The 27,824-nt window shown below is 36.1% G+C and overlaps 1 protein-coding gene and 1 pseudogene across 1 annotated transcript; one reads left to right on the top strand and one right to left on the bottom strand.

Annotated features, from left to right (window-relative positions):
- Positions 1-705: 705 nt before the first annotated feature.
- On the bottom strand, positions 706-27,695 carry RAD21L1 (RAD21 cohesin complex component like 1). Its single transcript, XM_007465367.1, has 13 exons — positions 27,520-27,695; positions 26,211-26,340; positions 24,541-24,634; positions 22,761-22,867; positions 18,400-18,570; positions 17,385-17,480; positions 16,305-16,415; positions 14,750-14,976; positions 14,419-14,518; positions 13,472-13,596; positions 11,177-11,272; positions 8,789-8,866; positions 706-938 (listed from the first exon to the last, which is right to left on the bottom strand). The coding sequence occupies exons 1-13, from the start codon at positions 27,661-27,663 to the stop codon at positions 750-752; spliced, it is 1,668 nt and encodes a 555-aa protein (XP_007465429.1). The 5' UTR covers positions 27,664-27,695; the 3' UTR covers positions 706-749.
- LOC103082529 (40S ribosomal protein S27 pseudogene) lies at positions 1,961-3,288 on the top strand (annotated as a pseudogene).
- Positions 27,696-27,824: the final 129 nt, after the last annotated feature.

Raw genomic sequence — 27,824 nt, 5'->3', positions numbered from 1 at the left:
CATTGTAAAGCAATTATACTCCAATAAAGATGTAAAAAAAAATGCTCAGTAAACACCACATAAAGAACATTTATTTTAGTGACCTTTACTTGAATTGTAGCTGCAGACAACATGCTGAATAAGTATCCGTTAATTATTTTAATGTTACGAAGCAGTTTTGCTGATACATAAATAATGGTCATAATAATCATTAAATAGTATATAAATAGGTTGAATGATCTATTATTAGACTAAAGCCACTCAGATAATTAAAAACTAAGGTGAATTTTATAACTCTTCAATTAAGATATTAGATTAAAAGCCGGGGCATATCAAATCAAGAATGATATGCATTAGGATCAAATAAATTATTGTCTGTGGGGAAATAAGAAAGCGTTAATTATTAATTAATCCCATAAAATTTAAGTAAATAATCCAATTTTTTAAAAATCCTTGAATGTTTCTTGAAGGCGTATAGTATTTTTAAAATGTATTCTAAATGCAACATTCAAGTCAGGGAAATGGTAAATGATATGCATTCAAGTCAGCTAAGTGAAAATATTACTTAGCTATAATTAAGTATTGCTGTAAGCATATAGGTTTCCAGTTCTAGCTATGATTATTCTGAGCTTACAAAGAGGAAATAGGATATCAACCTATCTATGAAATGGATCAGACCTTCAGCTGCTTCCAGACAGCTTTGGCATTAAACTGAACAATCTATAAAGAAATTCCAATGGTGACATAAATCTGCATGTTCTGGATTTCCTTCACATTTTATGGAACATTGGTCCTTCTGTAGCTATAATATCTGCATAGGGAGCACTCTGGCTCAGCTCAATAGCCCGCTGTTTTTTTAGGACAAGAAAGCTATAAAATTTGGCTGCAGCTTGTTTTCGGTCATTATTTCTGCAGAGCTTCATCAGACTAAAGTACTGCATTCCCATCTTGTTGGATTCCTGGGAAAACAATTATAAAAGAAGAAAGGAAAGGGAAACAAGATGATTAGAAATAAAGCAGGGTGTGGATGCATAATGAACAACAAAATATTGATATTTTTGATAAGTGACTGTGAAATTCTTAAATGGAGAAATGCAAATGACTCATTAGGAAACATAAAAAACATCATAGGTCATTGAGCACAGCTTGGTTCATTGAGAAAATACATACAAAAGAACTCTAAAGTGTTACACAAATTTCTAATGTGTTATACAAATGTTAGGTCTTTTAAAAAAATTGATGTTAACATAAATGGCTCCTGGAGAAAGTGCAAATTAATTTAGACTTGCAGGCAGAAAAAAGTCCACAGGGCCTTGGGAATCTTCAAAATCAATGAAAATTATCAGCCTATCAGGCTGGTTTTCTTTAAAGGTACTGCAGGGTGGGGGTGACTAAACAACTCTAGTGGTAAATGTAATGGCGGGGGAATATGACTAAATACATCTCCCAGTTTCTTTGCACAGATTAAAAAGATGTTGGATTCACTATAGGACACCTGTGAATCTACTAGAAAAAACTGAGGTACAATAAAGTATTTAATTAGACTACGTACTTGGAATCAGATTTCTAGAACAGGAGTATTGTTTTTTAGTTAGGAATACTGTGGTGAATACTGGTCAGTATCCCGTGAGTATTGTACTAATTTGATAGCTGTGAAGCATTTTTTTTTTTTAAATAACATGTACAAGGGTTTTTCTGTTTTGTTTTGTTTTAGTTTTTTTGCCAGTCCATAACACTTAACAAATCAATAAGTTAAATAATTTATCATACTTTATCTCAACCAAAGGAGCAGCCCAGTGTCAGCAACCTTTCAGAGATGGCATGCCAAACCTTCATTTATCCCCCACTCTTGAGGAGACAAAATGCCGATTGGGTGGCTTTTTCCCCAGGGAGAGAGCAGGGACAGCCTTCTCAATTCCAAGAATCCTTTTGAAAAACACCCTGAGAGGATTACTCTGTTTCCTCCAGAAACTCCTCTAAAATGAAGGTAAAGGAATAAAGGAAGGAGAGAAATACAAGGTGGAAGACTATCAGACTTAGAGAAAGCCAAAGCCTACGTGCCAGCAGAGAGGAAAGCCAGCAAAAAGCAAGCCAACTTGACACACAGAAATTTGACCCTGTTTGAGGAAAGTCTTTTAGGAACTTATTTGGAGAACAAGGATTTTTGAGGAATGCACTAACTATTCTGCCTCTAGACTGAGTTTCTTGCTGGCTGTTCTAAACTATAGATCCCAGATTTGAACTGCAATATCCAATTGGATTTTCAGCCTCCAGCCAGCCCTGCTCACTTCTGACTGGCCAGACCCTACAATCTGAATTGGCTTGAGCCAATTCCTTAATCTATCTTGTTGCTACTGCTTCTCATGACTAATAGGGATTTTGTACAATTCAGTGGTTTTTGTATACTGACCAGAACAACTACTTAGTTTGTCTGAAGTCTGAAGTCAAGCGGAGATTCTGTCAGCAAGCAAGGACCTCTCAGTTCAGTCCTGAATGGGCTTTTCCTCTAATTGCAACCCAAAGCTTTACATTTGTCTTCCTGTCCCTATAGAGTTTACTTGTGCCACTAAATGTGTAAATGTATATAGACAGAATTTTACTACCCCCAGATTCTCTAATTATTTAATATATTCTACAATGTCTAATATATCACATCCTTAAGGCCATCCGTCCGTTTATCTTTACATGTCAAAAATCTGGACATGGGCTTCCCTGGTGGCGCAGTGGTTGAGAGTCCGCCTTCCAATGCAGGGGACACGGGTTCGTGCACCAGTCCAGGAAGATCCCACATGCCGTGGAGCGGCTGGGCCCGTGAGCCATGGCCGCTGAGCCTGTGCGTCCAGAGCCTGTGCTCTGCAGCAGGAGAGGCCACAACAGTGAGAGGCCCACGTACCACAAAAAAAAAAAGAAAAAAAAAAAAAAAATCTGGACGTAAGGCCAGCATATACTTCTGCTCAGTATTTAATGGTGAAATTTAAGTTAAGTACAATACAACATGAAAACTGTAAAATAAAAAAAAAAAAAAGCATTTCCAGCAGCGACAGCCTCCCCATGAGTATGTGCCTCTTGCAAAGGATCTCCTTCATCCCTCTCCAAAAGAGAAGAGGAAACATGAGAAGAAGCACCTGGTCCAGAGCCCCAATTCCTACTCCATGGTTATGAAATACCCAGGATGCCATAAAATCACTACCACCTCTAGCAATGCACAAACAGTAGTTTTGTGTGTTGGTTGCTCCTTGTTCTCGCCAGCCTACAGGAATAAAAGCAAGGCTTACAGAAGGATGCTCCTTCAGACAGAAGCAGCGCTAAAAGCATCCTGAATCAAGATGAGAGGGATACCATCCCTATAAACACACTTGAATAAAACAAAAAACAAAACCCCAAAGTGAAACAAAAACTAGGAAAACCTCAGGAATTGTAGGCAGCAGGATGTCATAGGCTGGAAATGAGGGGTGAAGCTAAAAACATGAGAGTTCCTTAAAAGGCTACTTGGGAACAGTTAGATCCTCAGGTCTACTCCACCACCTCACAGAAACTTAAGACCACTACTCCCATACCTAGCAGGAAGCAGGAAGTTGTCTTTCTGGAGATATCAACCAGTGAGGTTCTAGACTTGGAATAATAGGCACTGTGGATGGTGGAGGAGAAGTGTTACAGACTGGGGGAATATGGGAAATTCTAGTGTCTAAACAGTGAGACTGCAGCCTCTCCCTTACTCCCTTTGGTTCCTGAACCACCAGCATCATGCTTATATCTCCTAGGCAGTAGATCTGAAGATTAAGCTGGGAAAGTGAACATTCCAAGGAAAAAAATCCTATAGATAATGATGTGTGTGTGTGTGTGTACTGGGGGGGCACCACCCAATTATCTCACTATAAAGACCACAAGTCTACAAGCCCCATCCATGCTTATCTAACCTCCAATCAGCTTTTTGGTGTCTCACTCTTTAAAAAAAAAAGAGATCTAAGAGACATTTGGATAAAATTTCTAACATTCAAGAGCAGAAAAGAATGCATTCAAGAGAATCACTAAGGGGCTTCCCTGGTGGCGCAGTGGTTGAGGTCCACCTGCCGATGCAGGGGACACGGGTTCGTGCCCCGGTCTGGGAAGATCCCACATGCCGCGGAGCGGCTGGGCCCGTGAGCCATGGCCCCTGAGCCTGCACATCCGGAGCCTGTGCTCCGCAACGGGAGAGACCACAACAGTGAGAGGCCCGCATACCGCAAAAAAAAAAAAAAAAAAAAAAAAAAAGAGAATCACTAAGGAAACAGACAATACAGGCAGCCGGAGAAAACTATAACCTCTGAAAATTAAAAGAAGATACTGCATCCACAAAAAATGATTAGGATGATATTGAAAGAAAGCATCAGTGGTTGCTTGGGGATGGGGGAGGGGGACAAGTGGGAGAGATGGGACAAGGGATTATCAAGAGACACAAGGAAACTTCTGGACGTTGTAGATATGTTCACTATCTTGATTTTGGTGATAGTTTCACAGATATATACATACGTCAAAATTTATCTAACTGTATATCTTAAATAGGTACGGTTTAGAGTTGTGTTAATCATACCTCAATAAAGCTGTTAAAATAAATAAATAAAAAGATTAGGATGCTATAAAATAAAAGAATAATTAATAACTAAGAAAAAAGTCCTGGAAAACAAACCAAAAAAAGCAATAAAGATGAAGTTGAAGAAATCTTCTAGAGAGCAGAAAAATAAAAAGACAAAATTAACACAGGCGGTAAAAGATTTTTTAGAAAGTAAAGGTGCTGGCTTCCCTGGTGGTGCAGTGGTTGAGAGTCCGCCTGCCGATGCAGGGGACATGGGTTCGTGCCCTGGTCCGCGAAGATCCCACATGCCGCGGAGCGGCTGGGCCCGTGAGCCATGGCCCCTGAGCCTGCACATCCGGAGCCTATGCTCCGCAACGGGAGAAGCCACAACAGTGAGAGGCCCGCGCACCGCAAAAAAAAAAAAAGTAAAGGTGCAATTCAGGAGATCCAACATCTGATGCATAGGTAGTGCAGAAAAAGAGACTAGATTAACAAGGAGGAAATCCAAAACAATTTCCAATGCAAGAACATGAACTCTCAGAATAAAGAATCTATTACATGTGTAGCACAATAAATGAAAAAGACCCATACCAGAGCACATCATCATGAAATTTCAGGTCACTGGGGATAAAGAAAAGATCTAAAAGCTTCCAGAGAGAAAATAAAGGTCACCTACAAAAGACCACCAACCAAGCAGCATCTGACTTTTCAGTAACAACACAGATGCCTAGAAATGTTGCAAAGCCTTCAAGATCTGAGAGGTATTATTTTCAAACTATGTTCAGATACATCCAATAAAGTTAAAGGTAAAATAAAGACATTTTCCGACTTGTATGTAGGATCTCTATCTCTTATGAACTCTTTATTTTTTAATTAATTAATTAATTCAATTTTTATTTATGGCTGTGTTGGGCCTTTGTTGCTGTGCATGGGCTTTCTCTAGTTGCGGTGAGCAGGGGCTACTCTTCGTTGTGGGGTGAAGGCTTCTCACTGTGGTGGCTTCTCTTGTTGCAGAGCACGGGCTCTAGGCGCACGGGCTTCAGTAGTTGTGGCACGCAGGCTCAGTAGTTGCGGCGCATGGACTTCTTTGCTCTGTGGCATGTGGGATCTTCCTGGACCAGGGCTCGAACCCGTGTCCCCTGAATTGCCAGGCGGATTCTTAACCACTGCACCACCAGGGAAGCCCTCTTTTTTAAAAAAATTTAATTTAATTTGTTTATTTTTTATACAGCAGGTTCTTGTTATCTATTTTATTTTATACATATTAGTGTATATGTGTCAATCCCAATCTCCCAATTCATCCCACCACCACCACCCCCCGCCACTTTCCCCCCTTCGTGTCCATGTTTGTTCTCTACATCTGTGTCTCTATTTCTGCCCTGCAAACCAGTTCATCTGTACCGTTTTTCTAGGTTCCACATATATGTATTAATATACGATATTTGTTTTTCTCTTTCTCAGTTACTTCACTGTGTATGACAGTCTCTAGGTCCATCCACGTCTGTACAAATGACCCAATTTTGTTCCTTTTTATGGCTGAGTAATATTCCATGGTATATATGTACCACGTCTTCTTTATCCATTAGTCTGTCGATGGGCATTTAGGTTGCTTCTATGACCTCGCTATTGTAAATAGTGCTGCAGTGAACACTGGGGTGCATGTGTCTTTTTGAATTATGGATTTCTCTGGGTATATGCCCAGTACTGGGATTGCTGGGTCATATGGTAATACTATTTTTAGTTTTTTAAGGAACCTCCATACTGTTCTCCATAGTGGCTGTATCAATTTACATTCCCACCAACAGTGCATGAGGGTTCCCTTTCCTCCACACCTTCTCCAGCATTTGTTGTTTGTAGATTTTCTGATGATGCCCATTCTTTTTTTTTTTTTTTTTTTTTTTTGTGATACGCGGGCCTCTCACTGTTGTGGCTTCTCCCGTTGCGGAGCACAGGCTCTGTATGCGCAGGCTCAGCAACCATGGCTCATGGGCCCAGCTGCTCCGCGGCATGTGGGATCTTCCCGGACCAGGGCACAAACCCGCATCCCCTGCATCAGCAGGAGGACTGTCAACCACTGCGCCACCAGGGAAGCCCTGATGATGCCCATTCTAACCTGTGTGAGGTGATACCTCATTGTGGTTTTTATTTGCATTTCTCTAATAATTAGTGATGTTGAGCAGCTTTTCATGTGCTTCTTGGCCATCTGCATGTCTTCTTTGGAGAAATGTCTACTTAGGTTTTCTGCCTATTTTTGGATTGGGTCGTTTGTTTTTTTAATATTGAGCTGCAGGAGCTGTTTATATATTTTGGAGATTAATCCTTTGTCCGTTGGTTCATTTGCAAATATTTTCTCCCATTTAGAGGGCTGCGTTTTCGTCTTGTTTATAGTTTCCTTTTCTGTGCAAAAGCTTTGAAGTTTCATTAGGTCCCATTTGTTTATTTTTGTTTTTATTTTCATTACTCTAGGAGGTGGGTCAAAAAAGATCTTGCTGTGATTTATGTCAAAGAGTGTTCCTCCTATGTTTTCCTCTAAGAGTTTTATAGCATTCAGTCTTACATTTAGGTCTTTAATCCATTTGGAGTATATTCTTGTGTATGGTGTTAGGGAGTGCTCTGATCTCATTCTTTTACATGTAGCTGTCCAGTTTTCCCAGCAGCACTTATTGAAGAGACTGTATTTTCTCCACTGTATATCCTTGCCTCCTTTGTCATAGATTATTTGACCTCCTATGCACTCTTTGTCTCAGGAAATTATGAGAGGATGTTAACCACCAAAAAATTCAAGATAAAGATCAAATCATCAAAAATAGAGGGACTAACATAGGAAAGAGACAAAGGAATTCCCATGTTATGGTAAAGGAATGTCCCAAGACAAAAACTGTGGAGCAGACCTAGAGAGCAACTAGTCTAGATTAGAACAAGAGGAGGATGAGCTCTGGGAAGGATATTTTCAAAAAAAAAAGAAAGGAACTGATGAATTAATTGATGTATTTGACCATACTAAAAGGGGTTTTATTTTATTGTCAGAGAGTTTTGAAAAAGAATTAAGGATGGGTATATAGATACTAAGCAAATGTGAAAAATGAGGTAAAGATTAACGCCAAAATAAAAAACCCATAAAGTTGGCAAGAAATGTAATTATGCTTATGAAGCCTCAATTTAAACTAATTTTTACATAGTGGTGGCAACTGATGGTTGTCCCTTAATATCCATTTTCTTCTTCCTCCATAGTAATAGAATTATTAGCTGGTCCCATGGTTGCCAGATAAGGACTACGTTTCCCAGCTAGATGTGGCAAGGTGATTAAGGGCTGGTCAGTTAAATGTGACAAGTGATACATACAATTTCCGGGATGTACCCTTAAAGGAAACTTTGCTGCTGATTGGAATGCAGACATGGTGGATAGTTAGCCATTTTGCATCCCAAGAATAAAGAAAATGAGATAAAGGGAACCTGGGCCTCTGACAACTTTGTGAACGTAGCTGCCATACCAGACAGTACTCTACCTGACAGAGAAATAAACTTCTATCTTTTTAAGCCACTGACATTTTGGCTCTGTGTCACAATCAAACCTGCATAATGACTATTCTAATTATAACATTGTAAGCACTGAATACTGTGCTGAAAATACACTGGGGTGGGGGAGATATAACTAAGCTAAATTTTCATTTTCTTCTGAAAGAAGTCAACAGATAAAATATAAAGCTGAAATATTAGGAAAGATCAGTAAGAACATGTAATTAGAAACATAGATATAAATACTAAAAGAAACAGTTTATATAGTTTCCTCTGGTAAGCAGAACATAGGAATAAGGAGGGGCGGGACAAAAGACTTGTGTGTTTCCCTTTCAGCCTTAAGCATAGTACTACTGAACTTTCAAAATTATATACATGTATTATTTTGATAAAAATATAATTTAAATTTTAAAATTATCTGTTTCATTCTTAAACTTCTATAAATTTAGTTTCACACTGAGAATTAGTTGACAGACTGCTAAACACAAGAATTGGACATAGAATAGATGTCTAGGGACATGAACATGGGTAAGAATTGATTCGAACATGTAGGCACTAAAAGCAAACTCACATTTAGCTTCGGGTATACAGCTTAAAAATCATTTCACTCTAGTGTAATTTGGCCTCAACAAAAACACAATGAAAATTGTTTTATTTTTATTAATATTTAGAAGGTTGAAATCAATATTTTACTTATTTTTAAAAATAAAAATAGGGTTGACAAACCCTACTAAGTCTTACCCGCAAGCTATTTAACATCTGAAGTATTCTTCGATTCCATCTCTCCACCTCAATATTTTGTTCATTCCCCAATGACTCCTGTTTGAATAATTGATATAATATTTCATTTAACCAAATTTTACTGAATGTTTACTATTTGCTAACCATAGTGTTAGCTGCTGCAAGAAACACAACTGTAACACTGGGTCCTGCCAAATAAGGAGCTTATAGTCTGATAATTGAGAGAATATGACTAACATACAAATATAGCTCAGTCTTTACAGGATTATATCTATACTCCCAGGCTATCTTCTGACAAGGGGTTCCAGAGTTGGAGATTCTGCCATATCTATTGGTGATGCATCCCAGGCATTGTGCACTTACTTTTAAAAGTAAAGATGACCACTTTTGGCTAGGACTGTCCCAGCTCTGGTCAATCTGAACTCAGATGACAGGAGTAAACAAAAAGCTATAGAAGAACTACCTTGTAAAGGCCTTTATATGAATTTATCTGGTGATATAAAAGCTGTAACAATAACTGATGTTTAGTATGTACAATTGGGTTAGGAATCTTACGAATTTCAAGGGTGCCTTGTCCGAAAAAGATCAACCCACGGCCTTTCATGTTATTTGAATAGATTCAATCTTTTCAGTTTTTAGCCACTTTCAGAAACACCTTAATATTTAAAAATTGTAGAGTTGAAATCCCTTCACAGGAACTCATTCTAAGCCCTTACCAACTAACACCTTATAAGCTGAGAACAGAACTGGGCATAAGAAAGGTGCTGATGTGTCTGATAAAAAAGCAAGACTACAAAGGGTTGGGGGAGGCAAGTGGCACAGATCTGACCTACTTAATAATTTTCCCAATGCTATCTCTGACCATGAAACCTAACAGCTTCTGTGTCACCCTTATCACAGTTCCACTGTTTGTCAAGCTTTCGTGTATACCTCTGGAGTCCAGACACTTCTTAAAATTGCATTCAATTTCATGAACTCCGAGATGATTTCAGAGAGCTTCAGAATATCCTGTATGATATTTTAAATCTTTTGAGGCTAAGGGGACTGCCAAGTCCCCATTCTTGCCAGCTGTACTGGCTTCCTGGTTCTGCCTATACAGCATCCTTTCTTACATTCCAAAGATAGTGATCTGAAAACATGGTCAATTTTATTCTGAAGAGTTTTCTAAATTCCTCCAGGTAAAATGTATGTTTATTTCTTTCTGGTTTATTCTGGGATAAACTAGTTCACCCAATTACTAACGTCTATTTTATTTTTAAATACACAAATGTAGTTTTCAAATGTAAAAAGCAATGGCCCAGCTCTTTGTTAAAGATCCATGAGACTGCAGCTTCACCTATATTGTACAACTAAACAAATCAGGAAAAAGCTCAGAAAAAAATAGTCTGTGCATTTTGCTGAAGTCTGTCCACTTGATCTATCTGGACACCCTACAGCTGAGTCCATTGTGTGGAAAGCCCCATGGATTATTAAAACAGCTGAACTTGTGCTGTGTTGTGGTTTTCTTGACCATGTATGAAAATAACCTGTGTCTAGAAGCAAAGAGAAAGGCGAAAGTGACTCTACTCTCTTCCGGCTCAGCTGTTTGGATGTTTCAGGTAAAAATTTCATGTATTTATTCTGTCCTAGATTATCCAGAGAAGTCAGTCACATGAAAAAACAATTTAATAGTCTTGGAACTCATTGTAAAGATAATTTATTTAAAAACAAACTAACATTAGGCATTAGTAAGTGTTTTCATATTATTTAAGAAACTTTTGTTAAAATTCATTACAATCTTAAAAATGCCTTCAGCACTATGGGACAAGGACTAGAGAAATAAGACACTAATCTATATGGAGTCAGGTGAGTCACATGTTAGCTTTGGCTTTGCTACTGACTTGTGGTCCTCTGCAGACCATTCCCTTTTTCTGATCTCTAGAAGTCTTGAGTCAGACCTTGGTCTATATCAGTCAAGGTCTTGGTATAGACCGTGAGTCATTGTTTTGGGAAATAATGCCCATACATTTTTCTTTAAATAAAATGAAATTTCAAATGCCCTAGGACATAGCCATAACATAGCTCTGCTTCTTTACAGATGTTATAAGAATAACTTAAAACAATCATTCTCAACATTTTAAACCCATGACTACCTGTGATAAACATAAAAATCCCACACATTTCTTTAAAATTACTTAAAGTTTCAAAATAAATTAAAGAATAAAAGATCAAAGGAATTCTGAATATGTTTTATCAAGCTACTCATACACATCTTTGTTAAGAACACAAATTTAAATTGTAATTTTAGAGAGTAACATGATAGCTAAAAACAATTTTTAGGTAAATAAGGTGTTAACTATTTAGGAACACAGTTTTAAATAACATTCTTAAGATTATACATCTATTTACCAATTCAATTGGACAATTTTCAATTTCTTGTGCTAAGATGGCATTCATTAAAGATGATTCCTCAGCAGCTGAAGATACCATTTCAGCAATATCCTGCTAAAGCAAATTAGGGAAATATAGGTAAGTTATCGCAGTAGTAGTAGTCATCACAGGAGCAATCTCATTTTATTAAATGCTTTAATCACATGGATGCTCATTTCTAAAACTAATTTAAAATACTACCTGCTTTCTCAAAATATTATTTCTGAAATATCCCAAATAGGCAATCCCTGACTTAAATATTCCTGTTTTCTTTATGCTTCCCGCAATGAAGAACTTGCATGTTCTGCCCTCCTTGCTACTTATCTTTTCCCTTCTTATTTCCCTCAGCACTACAGATGTCATATCAAAAGTCTCTGCTGCTGCACAGCTGAAACCACTTTCTTTGAAGCAGTTTGTCTTTGCCCCAGTCCCCTACCTCTATTCTCATGCCAGAACCAGGTGGCAGAGGAAGAACTGTAAGCAGAGGGAATGAGAATGGCAGAAGGGATATTAATATCCCTACCTAGGGCCATGACAGGATTGTTGCCACTGCTGCTGGAGCTGCCACTAGCAAGAGGGAAGAAAAACTGTGTCCTGTGGAAGGGGAGCGAAGACATAAAGGAAGACGGAAAACGAGAAATTCTCCATTCACCAACATCCTCCTTTCTCATTGCTATGGAAGCTGTTGGCCCCTTTTTCATCTTCAGCCTGTCTCCAAGCTTCATTCCCCAGCTGTTATCTGTGGTTGTGATTAAGTTAGAAGCTTCCCACAACATAGCTCACTTGATTTTTCATTTTAGCTTTTAAAAATTTTCATGAGTATGAGGCTGCATTTTATTCTTTAATATACATGTTTGTGAAGCCCTATCATGTTTTTGCCCTTTTAATTTCTATGAATATTCTACATTTTAGATACTCTCAATTGTGCAGTTATTTTACAAATAATTGTTTGAATTTTTGAAAGATTTGAAAATGATTATCAGAATCAATATTTTTCTGTCCATTTAAATTGACTGTGCTTCCATTACTGACTATATTTCTTATCTGTTCACCATTTTTGGAAGCAGAATAAGAATGAAACTGAAGGTTAAAGCATAAATATAGGGTAAAGGAGTAAAAGGTTCAAAAGAAATAGTGCAACAATCTTTCCTTCACTGCAAGCACCAAAATTTTGTCGCTATGTTAAAAAATGATAAACTAAACAAATTTGCCTAATCATAATTTCAGTAGGTGCATTCTAAGAAATGTCTGAATCCAAATAAGGAAGAGAGTAGTACTGGCAACCCAGTATCTCAATATCCAGTATATGATCAAATTAACACACATTCTGTTTTAATGTATTATGAAATTGTCTTTCCTTCCAAGGGCATTCAGTTTCAATGTGGATTGACTCTCAATTCCCTGAGTGGTTATCAAAATACAGTGATGATGGAACAAACCAGAAAAGCACTGTTTTATTTTTATCTGGTATGGTATAATATTTACACTTGTACAGTCAATAAAGTGACATTGGGAAAATATTTTACAGCACATTGTTTCCAGTTACATTTTTTTTTCTTTTTGCAGTATGCGGGCCTTTCACTGCTGTGGCCTCTCCCATTGCAGAGCACAGGCTCCAGATGCGCAGGCCCAGCGGCCATGGCTCACGGGCCCAGCCGCTCCGCGGCATGCAGGATCTTTCCGGACCGGGGCACGAACCCGTGTCCCCAGCATTGGCAGACGGACTCTCAACCACTGCGCCACCAGGGAAGACCCTACATTTTTTAATAACTGTTTTTCAAATAAAAATTATGTCTTCAAGTAAAAATTAAAAAAAATTTTTTTGGTCATGGATCTTTAGTCTTTCAGGCTAAGATAGTTGGTGGGTCTAACACATATTATTTTTAGAGTTAGGAAGGGTGAATTTATGATCAGAAGCAAAGCATAGGTGTATTTTCTAGAGTTCTAAAGGATTCCATGACATATTGAATGTGAGACCTCAGCATATAACAAGATTCAGGTATAATAATTTATTCAGTGTACCATGAAAAATACTCTTTCAGTATGAAACTACTTACCTTGTGATTTACTATCCTAAACTTCTAGAAAATACTGTTCTGCAGATGTAAATTATGTTTTACCCTGCAGTACTGCTACATACTAAAGAAGTTATAGAATAATGTAAGATGAAATATAAACTATAAATATAAGACGATATACCAGAGTCTCAGTGTTCCTTCACTGTATGTGACAGGAAGATAATAATATTTTTATTACTCTCTTTGGTTAACTTACATCAGAGTTAATATTTTTATTGGTATCCTCACGAGAGCTACACTTAGATCCATCAGTCGCTTCCTTCCAAGTTTTGGATTGACTTAACTCTTGCAGAGAATTTGGCTCTTCCATCATGGAGGTCTCTGAATTATTAAGGAAGTAAAAACAGATTTCACTAAAATACCTTTCAAACTTAAAATTTGGAAATGGCTGTTACAAAAGAAAACTTCTGACAGACAACTTAGAATCCAAGAATTTAAGGGTGCACAAACTTTCTTATAGCACCCCAAGTCTCATATATTTATCCTCCCTTTTTCTTCATCTGCCTCTTTATCACCTCTACTCCCCATGTTCCACCACCTATCTCCTCCACACTTGTTCCCACACATTTAACTCACAAGACAACATGGATATACCAAGCCCATCTTAGTGTATTGTTCAGCAGATTTTAATGCCTTCAGTAAGCAGAGGTTCACTCACCACATAAGTTGGCTTTATTATTCCTTTATAATAGTCACAATAATAATTCATTATTAATATTATTAAAATTTCATGTATCCTCTAGGTGGATAGATATATCTATATCTCAGGTTAACTGTATTGTTTAAATGCTATTCTTATCACTAAGTGATTTTTCATGTTAGTTGTCTTAAAGTGAAACATTATCCTACGAGATATAAAATTTTCTTTGTTGAAGGCGGGTGGGGGAGGTGGGAAAGAGTGAGATTAAGAATAGTCCACATAGTATATATACTTCATCTTTTTAAGGTAATTTGTTGGACAAAAATTAATCCACATAGAAGAATGCAAGGCTGATCTAACAATTTCTTTTAAGTTCAAGTACTCTTCTAAGGGCATTTATACTTGGGAATATGGAATTGGATCCCATCTTAATTTTGAAATGTAAAATCAAAGTTTTGTTTCTACAACATTCCCCTCACACCAACAGAATTAGGATGTCTCACCTACTATGTTTTCGCTTCCCATTTCTTCCCTTACTGACTCCTTCTGCATCAATTTTCTTCCAAGTTTAAAGCCAAAGGACACAAAGCATTTTGTAAACAACTGTAAAAATATACATTTTTGTTTCTCGCTTTTGTACAAGTAAAGCAATTCAACAAAATACAAGCATATATGCTAAAAAGTTAAAACTATTATTCATGCACACACATCCAGCAAATTAATTCAAAGGGGGGTATTTTTTCACAAGTTTAAATTCCATTGTATATATGAATATAAATATGCATTTATTTATCACCAGACATTGCACCCATGTAAAAGAATAGAAACTATTACCATTTTCAGTTCAGCATGAGTCAGATCCTGGGCAGCAGTTGACAGAAGTGTGTCTGCTCCTCCCCTCTGCTTCCACATCATCAATCTTTGGGTAGGAGGTGCAAGTTCCAAAACCATGAGTGTGTCCGTAAACGAAGTAAGCTGTCTATGCATAATTTTGCTACTGATCTCCTTGACTGGATCTATGAGCAGTTTCCTCTTTTTGCCTTTTCTTTTTTCAGCAATGTCTAAATATAATAAATACATACAAATGTGATAGGTTGTACAACTTTATATAATGATATTCTAGGCATTGCATATCTAAGAAATGTTTACCACAATACAACCTACAGAGTTGACTTGGGAAGAAAATCCCCTTCTCTCTACTGAAAATTATGTTTTATATGGTTTTTGCACAGCTAGTGTGTCTCAGCAGCCAAGGGTTAACACATTTTGTAAAGTGCTTAGGAGGCAGGCACCCTGTTGATCTACTAAGTGGACAACTGAGGAATGTGGAGCAGAGAGTATATTGAGAGGGAAGTCACTCAGTTCTAAAGTTCCTTAAAATATCTACCTAACAGGATAACTTTTTAAAACATTAATTTGTATTTGTCCAGTGTATTTTTCCCTCCCCCATTGAAATTCATATACAAATTCCTAGTAGGTAGTTGGGGCCATGGGATTTTGCTCCTTTAACTAATTTGGCCGGGTAGAAAGTATAAGTCAAGCTTTTCCTTAGTAAAGATGAAAAAGGGGAGTGGGGGGCAGTTAGATTTTCTGGAATGGGTGGAGATATGAGATCAGATGGAGCCAAAGGAACTTGCTTGCTGATGTGCCTCAGTAAAATCTTGGGAATAGGACAAGATTCCAAAGGGGCTGGCTGTGTGATGACTCCAGAGGTTATGTAGGCTGGGACACTGGGTATCACACAGTGGTGTGGCTGATGACCAGAGGTTCCCTTCCACCTGCTGTACCCCTCCCCCAAACTTTGATACTATACATGGCTCAGGGCAGATAGGGGAGGTTTGCAGATTGCATTTCTTGCCAACCAACTGGGATAGGGGCTCAGAGTTGAATTTCGCAAAGAAGACGTTGAATGCTTTATTCTTTGCATGCCTAAGTTTATAAACTGAAATATCAATTATACTACTTAAAATTAGGATATTCTTAAAAGATCTAGTTATATATTAGATTCATATTCAGTGCCTCTATTCCAATCCTTTTACTCTGTCTTATTTTATATTGCATGCTTATTTATCTCCTGATCAGACTGTAAGCTTCTTAAAAGCAGGAACTATGTCTTCATTCCTGTGCCCAGAATAATGGCTTGATAACTATTGGAACTGAACTCTGTTTTACATTTTCCACTTTCCCAAGCTGGATAGATGGTTTGACCAGGACTGAATATAATGAAAGGACCATCCCAAATTTTCTTCACACCTTTCCCTTATTGTATTATGAATGTTATTACTAGATTGACTACCTCCTATAATATTTTAAGAATTATTAAAATATCTCAGGGTAAATAAGATAGTAGTGCATCAAAACTAAACATAAAAACATGAATGACTCTGACCTGAGGTATCAATTGGCTCAAGGGTAAATCCTTCCTCTTCATTTGATAATGTGGTTTCATCCATTTTTTCATTTTCAGGTGGACATACACACTCAGGATTATCTGGTTCTACTAATCAACGTTGCCATAAAAGGATTTATTAAAAAAAATAATGGTTATGTTGCAAACTAGAGGACTGTATGAGAATTAAAGTGAAAGATAAACTAACTGTAGGTTTATATTGCTAACTGGAGCCACATCTGAATTCTTAGAATCATGTATTTAATAGAGCTGAAGAGACTCAGAGATTATACAGTCTGGGGCCTGCAGTGTTCAGGTGAGTCAAGCAGTATCACCCTCTTTTGCACCTGTCACATCTAAGGCTGGGCTACAGTCACATCAGAAGTGAAAACAGAGATAGGAACCATAATAAATGATTGACATAAATTTGGCAATATGTCTGCTAAAAAATTTGTGTTCTGTTAATGATTAGTTGACCCATAAAGAACCACACATAACTAAATTTTTATTGCCTCTTTTTACGTTTAAAATTTCTACTACTGTGTTAGAAAGCAAATGTAACATCAAAAAGAGTGAAAAATCAAAATGGGGCTAATCATTCTTTTAATTCTTAAGAAAAATCAGACTACAAGACTTCAAATCATCTGAGGTACTTTCACATCAATTTCAAGTAGAAAATATCCCCAAATTTATAATTTCTATCAAATTATATATAGATTGTCAAGCTATATTAATATTATTGTGATATTAATAATTAATAACCATGTTAGTGTCAAACATTAATGATGCTTTTACTATGTAACATATATTATTTTAATGATTCAAAAGCAGGGTATTTTGGCAGAGTATTTAAATATGCTCTCATAACAAATAAACCCAATCCCGATTAAATACCCATCATTGTACTTTTCCCAGAACTTAGTTTTCTATTCTATATTATCTAAAGTCAGACTAAGAGTTTGAGGGGCAACACTCTTTATTATCTTTCACTATACTATACTGCTGCTTAAACCCATAAGTTTTGAGGCTTAATTTGAATATTAGTATCTGTTCACATTCTACACAAAAGAAACAACATACCCACTATAGTATCGGGAGGCTCAGGAAGCACGGAAATTTCTCTATTTAAATGCATGTCTTCTAACAGGATATTCTGATCATCTTGCAATAGATTGTCTTGAAAACACAATAAACACTTTGGTTATACAGAGTTGAATCTGTCCTTTTTTCACTAAACACTTGACAGTATTGCATGCAAGGAGTTGTGATGGGATACAAAAATGAGTGAACCCTACTTAATTAGATTTGACTGGTTATATAGACTACCACATTTTATGCAGTATGACATAGAATTTTATATATTTAATTTCCTTTCCTTTATTAAAAGTCTATTTATAAACGTTTATTTCAGGAAATATTTATTAAACTACCAAGATAGTAGCCTTGTTACAAAGCCATGTTTAGATTTCAAATTAAGAAGTAAAAGTTTTCAAACTCGTTTGGTAGAGATCTAAGGTAGAGCCACTATTTTTCGTAGCTTTCAAATTTCAAAAAGTTTGCCATAACCAGCCTTTTACTGTAAACTAGAGAATTTTAAAAAAGATTTGATATATAATGGTCAGTATCTTTAAAATTAAGTGCATTTCGATTTCCAAGTTTTCTCTATCCTATTTCTATGATGACTTTAAAATAATATCATAATATAAATATAAAATAATAATATTAAATGCTGGACAGATCCTTTAGAATAGCTGTCCCACTATTTCTGCTAAAGAAAACAATGTTTTCTAGTATACAATCTAGTATATTTTGTGAGGAATATATTTACCTCACTTATTCCCCTCTAAAGGCTAGAAATTTGTAAAAATAAAAACAAGAACTTATATGATAAATGTGTTTAAACAGATAGCTATTTACTTGGAACTAGCCTAAATTTTTAAATATACCATAGACTTTGAAAACTTGTGTAAAAAAATGTTGACCTATATGACACAGAAGCATATCTGAAATTTTAGTTTGATGGAATAAAACGTCCAGTATGTTATGTAATTTGACTGAAACAAATATCCAATTTCTACATGACCAGATAGTATACCAATCATTTCTCCTGCAGCTCCTTCATCTCCAAATCCATCTCCACTGTCACAGAACAGAAATATTTCTCCAATGAGGCTTCCAGAACTATGTTCAACTAAAGGACCACTGGAATTTAGCAATATGTTGTCATCAAAGAAGCTATGTCTTCTGAGAATTTCAGGTTCCTCCTCTAAATAAATACATATAATTTATATTGAGTTAGTCATAGAAACACAGAATTTTAGGGTTAGAAGCTAGAATTTAGATATCATTTTGAATAGCTCCTTTCATTTTACAGATGAGAAAAGTGAGAGCTAAAAATTTATTTGAATTATTCAAAGAAGACATACAGATGGCCAGTAGGCATATGAAAAGATGCTTAACGTCACTATTAGAAAAATGAAAATCAAAACTACAATGAGGTACCACCTCACACCGGTCAGAATGGCCATCATTAACAAGTCTACGAATAATAAATGCTGGAGAGAGTGTGGAGAAAAGGGAATCCTCTTGCACTGTTGGTGGGAATGTAAGCTGGTGCAGCCACTATGGAAAACAGTATGGAGGTTCCTCAGAAAACTAAAAATAGAATTACCATATGATCCAGCAATCCCACTCTTGGGCATATACCTGGACAAAACTATAATTCAAAAAGATATATGCACCCCTATGTTCATAGCAGCAATAGCCAAAACATGGAAACAACCTAAATGGCCATCAACAGATGAATAAAGAAGATGTAGTATATATATATATATATATATATATATATATACACACACACACACACACACACACACACAATGGAATACTACTCAGCCATAAAAAAGAACAAAATAATGCCATTTGCAGCATCATGGATGGACCTAGAGATTATCATACTGTGTGAAGTAAGTCAGAGAAACAAAAACAAATACCATATGATATCACTTATATGTGGAACCTAATTATGGCACAAATGAACCTATTTACAAAGCAGAAACAGACTCAAAGACATAGAGATCAGACTTGTGGTTGCCAAGGGAGAGCGGAGGAGGCAGACAGATGGACTGGAAATTTGGGGTTGGTAGATAAACAACAAGGTTCTACTGTATAGCACAGGAAACTATATCCAATCTCCTGGGATAAACCATAATGGAAAAGAATATTAAAAAAAAAAAAGTATATATGTGTAAAACTGAGTCACTTTGCTGTACAGTAGAGATCAGCACAACATGGTAAATTAGACTTAAATTTAAAAAAGAGAAAAGAAAAAAAATTATTTGAAATATTCAAGTCATTCTGCTAATCAGTGGACACTGGATTTCTAGTCTAACGCTTTTTCCAATACAATAACAAAATTTGCCAAAATATCAGGATAGAGTTTTTCGTGGTGGTACAGTTTAATACTTCCCAGAAGGTTACTATTGGCAGTCGAATGATTTCTTCTACCTTAGGTGGGTCATATCCCACCTGATCGAGTATTATTTCATGGACAGTTGCTTGAGTTGTTTGTCCATAAGGAGGGATTGGAAAATAAGGAGTATGTCTACCTTCTAAGTAATGGAAAGGTAGGTAAAATATTAAACAATGGGCTTATAACATTTGTTCAATAGATATTTATTGAATGACTAGGTATTAGGCAATATGCTAGGGGTTGGATACAGCAGTAAAAAAGATAAAACCTGGTCAGCTAACATAAACTGAGTGGTTACTATGTGCATTGTATTATGTAGTAGAGGATACTATTATAATCCTCATTGTACAGACAAGGAAACATCCACAGAAAGATTTCATAACTTGCACACAGTCACACCCTAATAAATGATAGAGCCAGGATCTGAAGGCAGCAAAGATCATCTTAGTAACGGTGTTAGAATTCTGGCAAAATGGAGACTAATGAGAAAACTCCTAAGACACTGACAGCAGCAGATAAAATGAACTCCCTGCTTCAAACTGCCTGCTTCCAGATTGGCTGTCAGTACTTGCATATTCTTTCCCTTCGTTGGGTTTGAATCTTTGGGTCCAGAAGTCTGAAACCCCAGAGGTCAGAGATTGGTCCTCTCTTTCCTTCCTCTAGCAACCCACGTCACTGGTAGTCAGTAAAGAAACTCATGAAGTATCGCTCGCTGGAAATTTTTCTACAGGCCTACATCTTCTAGAAAGAAAGAGCTAAAAAAGGCAACCTTCATTGTATTGGACTAAAGATTTGCTCAATAGAAAAGATTAACTTTTTCAAAAGAACTAAAGATATTGTTCAAATCTTCCAGGTGCACCTTGATAGCTCCCCAAAGAAAAATCAGTCTTGGTCAATAAGATAATAACAATTATGAACAGACAGTATATTCTGAGCACTGAACATCATGAGAACCTGAGAGTACACCAAAAAATTAAAGAAATAATCTTTGCTTTCACTCTTATACTATAATCCAGAATAGGATGGACTAACATTAAATATTTCTTAGAGGACATTAGGTTTGAACTAGTTTTTGAAGGAGAGAAAATCCCTTATTGGTAGAGAGTACTAAAGGAGAGAATAAGGGAAATAACTGTGATGTTGCTAGTAATAACCCGATTTTACATATAGGGCAGTAAGGCTCAGAGAAGCTAGGTGATTTGCCCAATATCACACAGCAAATCAACAGAGGAAGCCCAGATTCAAACCCAGGTCTGTCAGTCTACTCAGGACATGTTCTCCCCACCTTCTTGAATTGTAGTAGACAGAACTGAGAACAACTAAATTGTATTGGTTGACTGGTAAGACATTTGCTTGACTAGAGCAAAAAGTCTATATTAAGGTAAAACAAAGTTAATAAAGACGGTGATAAATTGGTAGAGGGCCTTGAGGAGAGGCAGGAGTATCTATCAGTAAGTTATAGGGACCCAAGGCACTTAGGAAGAGAAATGTGATGTGGGAAAAAAATGGAATTTAAGGACAATTCCTCTTGCAGAGCTGTATAAAATGTGGGGCCTGGAAGAAATTGTGTAGGAGGGTATACAGCACTTCAGCACTTTAGTACTGGTGAACTAAATATATATATATATTTAGTACTGGTGGCTAGGGAAACAGAAAGAATACCTGAGACATTTCCAATTTTTTTTTTTAATTAGCACTGGTATGAAGCTTATAGAAAGCATAGTTTAAAGTGATCCTAAAGTTTCAGGGCTGAAGAAGAGCAGTAGCATTTAGAGGGAAATGTGTAAAGAGTATCTTGGGCAGTAGGAAATATGATTAACTTTTTACCAATGTGTTATATTTCAAGGTTTGGGGTAACAGCCAGTAAGAGATGCGTGCTATTCAAAGTAGGGTCTGTGGACAGTGTTGGTCCACAACAGAGTAAATACACAAATTAGAGGTAAATGTTTACAAAGTTTTAATATAACGTCACAGAGTAATTTTATACATGTTGGATCTAGTAACAAAAACTTGAGGCTTACATGTTGATTTTTAAGTAAGTTTTAAAATTTTTCTAGTAATTAATTTTTATTATCTTTTACAAAAGTGTCATTCCATGACAGATAGGAAATTGACAAAAATTATAAAACTGGTCCTTCACCACAAATCATTTGAGAAACACAGCTATAGATCATAAGAGTTATAGAAGGAGAGTCAGGATGAGAAGTGGAGGTTACGAGGTAACTCAAGCACTACTGATGCTTGATCACCCTCCTCCACCTAAGACAAATTTAGGCCAGCCTTCTCCTATGCTCACTGCTTTGGGCACTATAAGAAAGTCAAAGATGAATGTGACACAGATCTTATCCTCATGGAGTTTTCAGAACAAAACAGACCAATACAATAAATATCATGATAAAAATCAGAGAGTGGTAAACGCCATAAAAAAGAACAAATACTATATAGTTAAATTACACCGTATAGTTTTAATTCTAAAATACATTCAACAGTTTCTGTTTCCCAATCAATGTGTATTTAGTGTGTATTTCCTCCTCACTCCCAAGCTATTTTAAAATCTGTTATTGATATCATATTTAGAGGAAATATATTTTGAAGGCTCTGTATGCAGTACATGCGTAAAACCTTGTGTATATGTTAACTGCAGCAACTGTTTATTTATATGTCTCTCTCCCAGCCTTGAGATCAGGAAATGCTTCTTTAAACTTTGTATTGCCCATGCCTGTGATAGCACCTGACATATAGTAGATATTTAATAAACGGTTGTACACTGAGAAGGGAAGCATAGGCTAAGCCTGAGTCTTGGCATTGACACCTATAGTAGAAAAAGGCAAGAATAAACTTATTGGGGGGTTACATTTATACATCAAAAAATTCATTCTAAAGATATTTCTACTGGCATAGAAATAGCTTTGGCATTGTTTTAATACAAAAATGCAAATATAATTGATTATGACTTGTAATTTGAATTTCTCAAATATTCTCACCAAAGCTCCCAGTGTGGAAAAGTAGATCATTGCCATAATCTTCTCTAAGTGTGATTTCTTCTGGTTTGCTTTGGTTTTGAGTAAAGTGTTCTGAAACATCAATAGCACTATGGAGAAATATAAGATTGAGGAAAGCATGTGAACAGAACACAATGATTTTGCAGTATACTGCAAAACAAACAAACACCCTTAAACAAAAACATGTTTTATTATAAAAACAAAGGAGAATTTTATTTTCTCAATAGTATTCCTTACAAACACTAGTTCATTATACATATGATATAATGAACTATGATCTCCAGGTTGTCAAATCCAATGGGCAATTCTCAGTCCTTATCTTACTTACCATACCCAACAGCATTTGAAATTGATGTTCACTCCCTTCCTCATGGAACACATTCTCTTCTTGGCCTCTGCAATACTACTGTCTCTTGACTTTCTTCCTACCTCACTGGCTGTTCCTTTTCCATCTCCTTTATTAGTTCTTCCTCATCTCCCAGATTATTAACTATTAGGAATGACCCAACATTCAGTCCTCAGATCTCTCTCTCTCTAAAATCTACACTCATTCCCTCAGGGATTTCTTATGACTCATGGTTGAAGTTCCACCTACATACTCACAACTCTCAAATTTATATATCCCATCAAACATCTTTCCTGAATTTCAGACCCAGATATTCAACTACCTACCTACTCCCCTTGGATGTGTAACAGTCATCTCAAAACCTATATCCAAAACCTAATTTACTTCCTTTACCTTGCCCTCTTTAAACTTGCTATGCTCTAGTTATCCTAATCTCATTAAACTGGTAACTCCATTCTCATGCCAAAAATCATATAGTCAACCTTCACTTCTCTCTTTCTCTGTCAGCTCTGCCTTCAAAATATATCCATAATTGGACTGCTACCACCTTGATAAAATGAATACTGAGAACTGATCACAGAGACTATCATCTCTTGTCTGGACTTCTTACTGCAATAATCTTCTCACAGTCTCTCTGCTTCCTTCTTTTCCCCCTTATAGTATGTAGCCAGAGGAAGCATGTTGAAGTCAAGTCAGATCCAGTCACTTTCCTATTCAAAACCCTCCTGTGCTCCCTATCTGACTAAAAGAAAAGTCCTCATTATAGCCTACGACACCCTCCATCATCTGCACCCCAGCTACTTCTCTGACCTCATCTCCTACCACTGGGCCCTTCATTTACTCCACTCCAGTCTCACTTGCCTCCTTGCTGTTCTTTGAATAGGTCCAACATGCTCTGCCTTAGAGCCTTTCCATTTGCTTTACATGGAACATTCTTCCCCACATTACTGAATGATTTGTTCCTTCATTTCCTTTAGATTTCTGTTTGGACCTTATTAGAAAAGCCTTTTCTGATCTTTCTATTATTTTATTTTCTATTTCTCTTCATAATGCTGATCATCTCCTAGCATACTATATATTTACTTGTTTGTTTATTACCTGTCTCCCCCAACTAAAATATAAGATTCATGCGGCCAGGAGCTATCTCCTCAGTGCCTAGAACAGTGCTTGGCATATGGCAGGCACCCAACAAATATTGAATGAATGAATATACTGTCAATATTGCAAACTACATTCAGCAAATATAATGATACATTTTTGGTTTTGTACTTCGAACTTTCACACTAAATTTAAGTCTTTGTCAACTGCATGTGTATTTCAGTTGTTAACTATGTTCCATCTGCATTCATGAAATCTGGAAATGTAAAACAACAAAATATCAGGAAAATCAAATTGAAGGAAAATAAAATAATTTACTTCATATTTTGGGGATCAAAATCATGAAATTCTTCTGGCAATGTGATTGCATTGTAAGCTGCTTCGAGATTCTCTTTTGGAAGGTCAACCAGTCCTGAAAAGGATAAAATACCACATTCAATAAGCCATGATGCTATATAAAATCAACTTCCAACTAAATCTCTACTTTCTCTCACTGGACTAACTGTTTAGTCTCCTAACTGGTTTCCCTGTATCCACTCCTGCTCCTCTTCAGTCTGTTCTCTACAAAACAGCCAGAGTGATATTTTAAATACGCAATTAGATCAGATAACCCCCATATGTAAAATGACTCAAGGACTTCCCTAGAGCACTTAAATAAAATCCAAATTTCTAATCAGGGCCCTGTATCCCTACAAAACCTATAGGCATCATCTAACAACACCTTCCCGTACTCACTCTACTCCAACCGTACTGGTCTTTTTGCTCTCTGAATGAGTCAAGCACTTTACCACCTCAAGACCTTTGCTCTTGCAGTTCCCTCTGCCCGGAATGCCATTCCCTCATGGACTTCTTACATGGCTGGATACTTCTCATTCTTCAAGTCTGAGCTTAAATTCTATCCTCTCAGAAAGGCTTTTCCCAATTAGCCTAACTAAAATACACTTCTCTCTTATTTTCTGTAGTAGTACTCTTTTTATATTCCTTCATAGCACAATCTATAATTATTATAATAATTTTTTTAGAAAACCTTTTTCATTATCTGATTTTCTCACCAGGCTCAAAGGGACCTTATTTGTCTCGTTTGTCCTTGTATCCCAGAGCCTAACATAGTGTTTCACACAAAGTATGAGATCAATAAATATTTATGGAATATTTAAGTGAAATAATGAACAAATTTATTTCACTGAACCATATTTGATATAATTATAAATCTACTAAGAGATTCTACAGATATTTTAAATAAAGAAAAAAAAACCTTGTCAATCCTGATTCACCCATATTAACTGAGGGAACAGTATGTGCAAGGCACTGAGACAAGCACTATAGGAGATTCAGAAAATAAGTATGACAAAGATGTTGCCTTCAAGGAGCTTGCAGACCAGTGTGAGAGGCAAGGTCTGCACCTAGATAAACATAATACAAGGTGGAAAATGACTAAAGTCTTAAAACTAAAATTAAAATTAAATAAAAATTTGAAAGCGTTTTATTTATGACACATGTAAATCTCTAGCACTTTGGAATGCCTAGAGATTTTCTATAATGTTTCATAAATAGAATGCTATTGTACTTAGAGTCTTGAGAATTGTGAAAACAATGACAATTACTGATATCTAGGTTTTGTTAATCACACTATTTCTAATTTATCTCATAAAGGCAAAAACAGATATGGCAAACCAAGTGACCCATTAAAACTGAATATCAGAGTTTCTTACACAAGTGTGGTAGCATTAAGTATATTTCTTGTGTAAATATGCAGGAACATTCCAAGTTTTTGAAAGCATAACCTCTTCCTGCAAACACAGGAAAAGAGCAAGGAAAATAACATAATTTGTTCTTAACCATGGAAACTTAGATTCAGTCAGAAGGAAGTTTACATTCACAATACTCACACTGGAACTACAGAGTGCTGCCAATTAAAAGAGCCTACCCAAAATAAAAATGCAAAAGGGAACAAAGACGAGTGAGACAAATCAATATTGCATATATACCTGGGCGAAATGTCATCTTCATTTTAAGCAATGCTTCACTGCAATCTGCCAAAAGATATTTTGCCTTCCTATTATAGATTCGAACAACTCCCAAAAGAAGGTGTCCTGAAGTCCGAAGTGCAATTTTCACCTTTCAAAAATTTTTTAAAGTATTAAAAATTAGATTCATAAACTCTGTTCTTTGAAAATTATAAAATAGTAAGAATGTCTTCTCTTTAAAAAGCAGACATTTTGTATTCTTATTTAAGGTGAATCACTTAACTTTTACCTTACCTTGTAAAATGATTAACTTTTTTATTCAGTGAAGATAATCTAATGTGGCATCTAAGTGAAGTATGCTATTATTGGTTTTATGGGAAGTATATAACCTTTGCAGTCGGGCAGACTTGGGGTCAAGCCTTGGCTCAGTTGCTGAGGCTGAGTCATTTAACCTTCCTGAACTTCAATTTATTAATAATGGCTACAATTTATTATATACTTATTTTGTGCCAGGCATTGTCCTAAGAGCTTTCATACACTAATTTATTTAATTTGGACAACAACCTCTATTTACAGAAGCAAAAACTGAGACTCAGACATGATAAGCAGCATGCCAAAGTAACAAAACTATTAAGTGATAGAGGAGGAATTAAATTTAAATTTGACCAACTCAGAAGTTCATGCTCTTAATTACCGCACTTCACTGAGGCTAAAAGAAGCCTATCTCATAGGGTTATTGTGAAGATTAAGTAAACTAATGAACATACATAAAGTCTAGCCCAGTGCCTGACACATGGTTAATTTTCAATTATAATTCATCCTTCTCTCAAGAAGAAAACTACTTAACCTATAAAAATATTAAAATGATATTTTAATGCAAATTCTAATAGCTTGTTATAGTGTTTTATAATGAACATAGTACCTTGCTTATGAAGTGACTTCATATATATTTTGATTTATACTCAATCCTCCTTTCTTTCTACTCTCCCTATTCAATCACCCATTATTTTTCTAAGAAATACTCATTTTGTACCTACTATGTATACAATATTTTGTTAGGGAATAAGAAACAGTCACAAAATATGTATAAAACATGGCCTCTATCCTTCAGTATCCAATCAATTTATGATAAACATATAAGAGTTAATTACCAACAGAAATCAATATATGTTTATGTCCAGAAAATAAATGCTATAGGAAATAAAAAAGAGAAGACCATTTAAGAAGTAAAGCTTCTTTGGAAATATATTTCATGATATAATGTATTTTAATTCCTTTCCTCTCCATAAGTCATAGCAAATACATACTATAATTTTAATGAATAACATACCTTAGGTGAAAGAATTTTTTCAATGGTTATTTCTAGATTACATTCAAATACATGGGCCTTTGTGAGTTTCTTCTCCCAGTGAGCTGCAAGCCAGATTTTAGCCAATGGCCCTCGCTTATTCATAAGCACATGTGTGTAGAACATGGTGCCTGTATTCCTTAGTAGTATTTAATGAACTACAGAGAACATTAAAAGACATCTAAATTTTGATACAAAAATCTTTCAGTGCTATTTTACAGCAAGCAAAACCATTTTTCATTAATTCTATAAAATAGATTACCTTCTAATTCAATGCATTATTCAAT

The sequence above is a fragment of the Lipotes vexillifer genome, unplaced genomic scaffold, assembly GCF_000442215.2.
Source record: "Lipotes vexillifer unplaced genomic scaffold, Lipotes_vexillifer_v1.1 scaffold875, whole genome shotgun sequence".
NCBI lineage: Eukaryota > Metazoa > Chordata > Mammalia > Artiodactyla > Lipotidae > Lipotes > Lipotes vexillifer.
This window is presented reverse-complemented; position numbering and strand designations above follow the sequence as displayed.

Coding starts and splice junctions, on each gene's coding strand:
- RAD21L1 (XM_007465367.1), bottom strand. CDS start 27,663: ATGTTCTACACACATGTGCTTATGAATAAGCGAGGGCCATTGGCTAAA. Junction 24,635..26,210: donor GAAGATGACATTTCGCCCAG/GTATATATGCAA, acceptor TATCCTTTTCAG/GACTGGTTGACCTTCCAAAA. Junction 13,597..14,418: donor GGGAAGCGAAAACATAGTAG/GTGAGACATCCT, acceptor TTAATAATTCAG/AGACCTCCATGATGGAAGAG.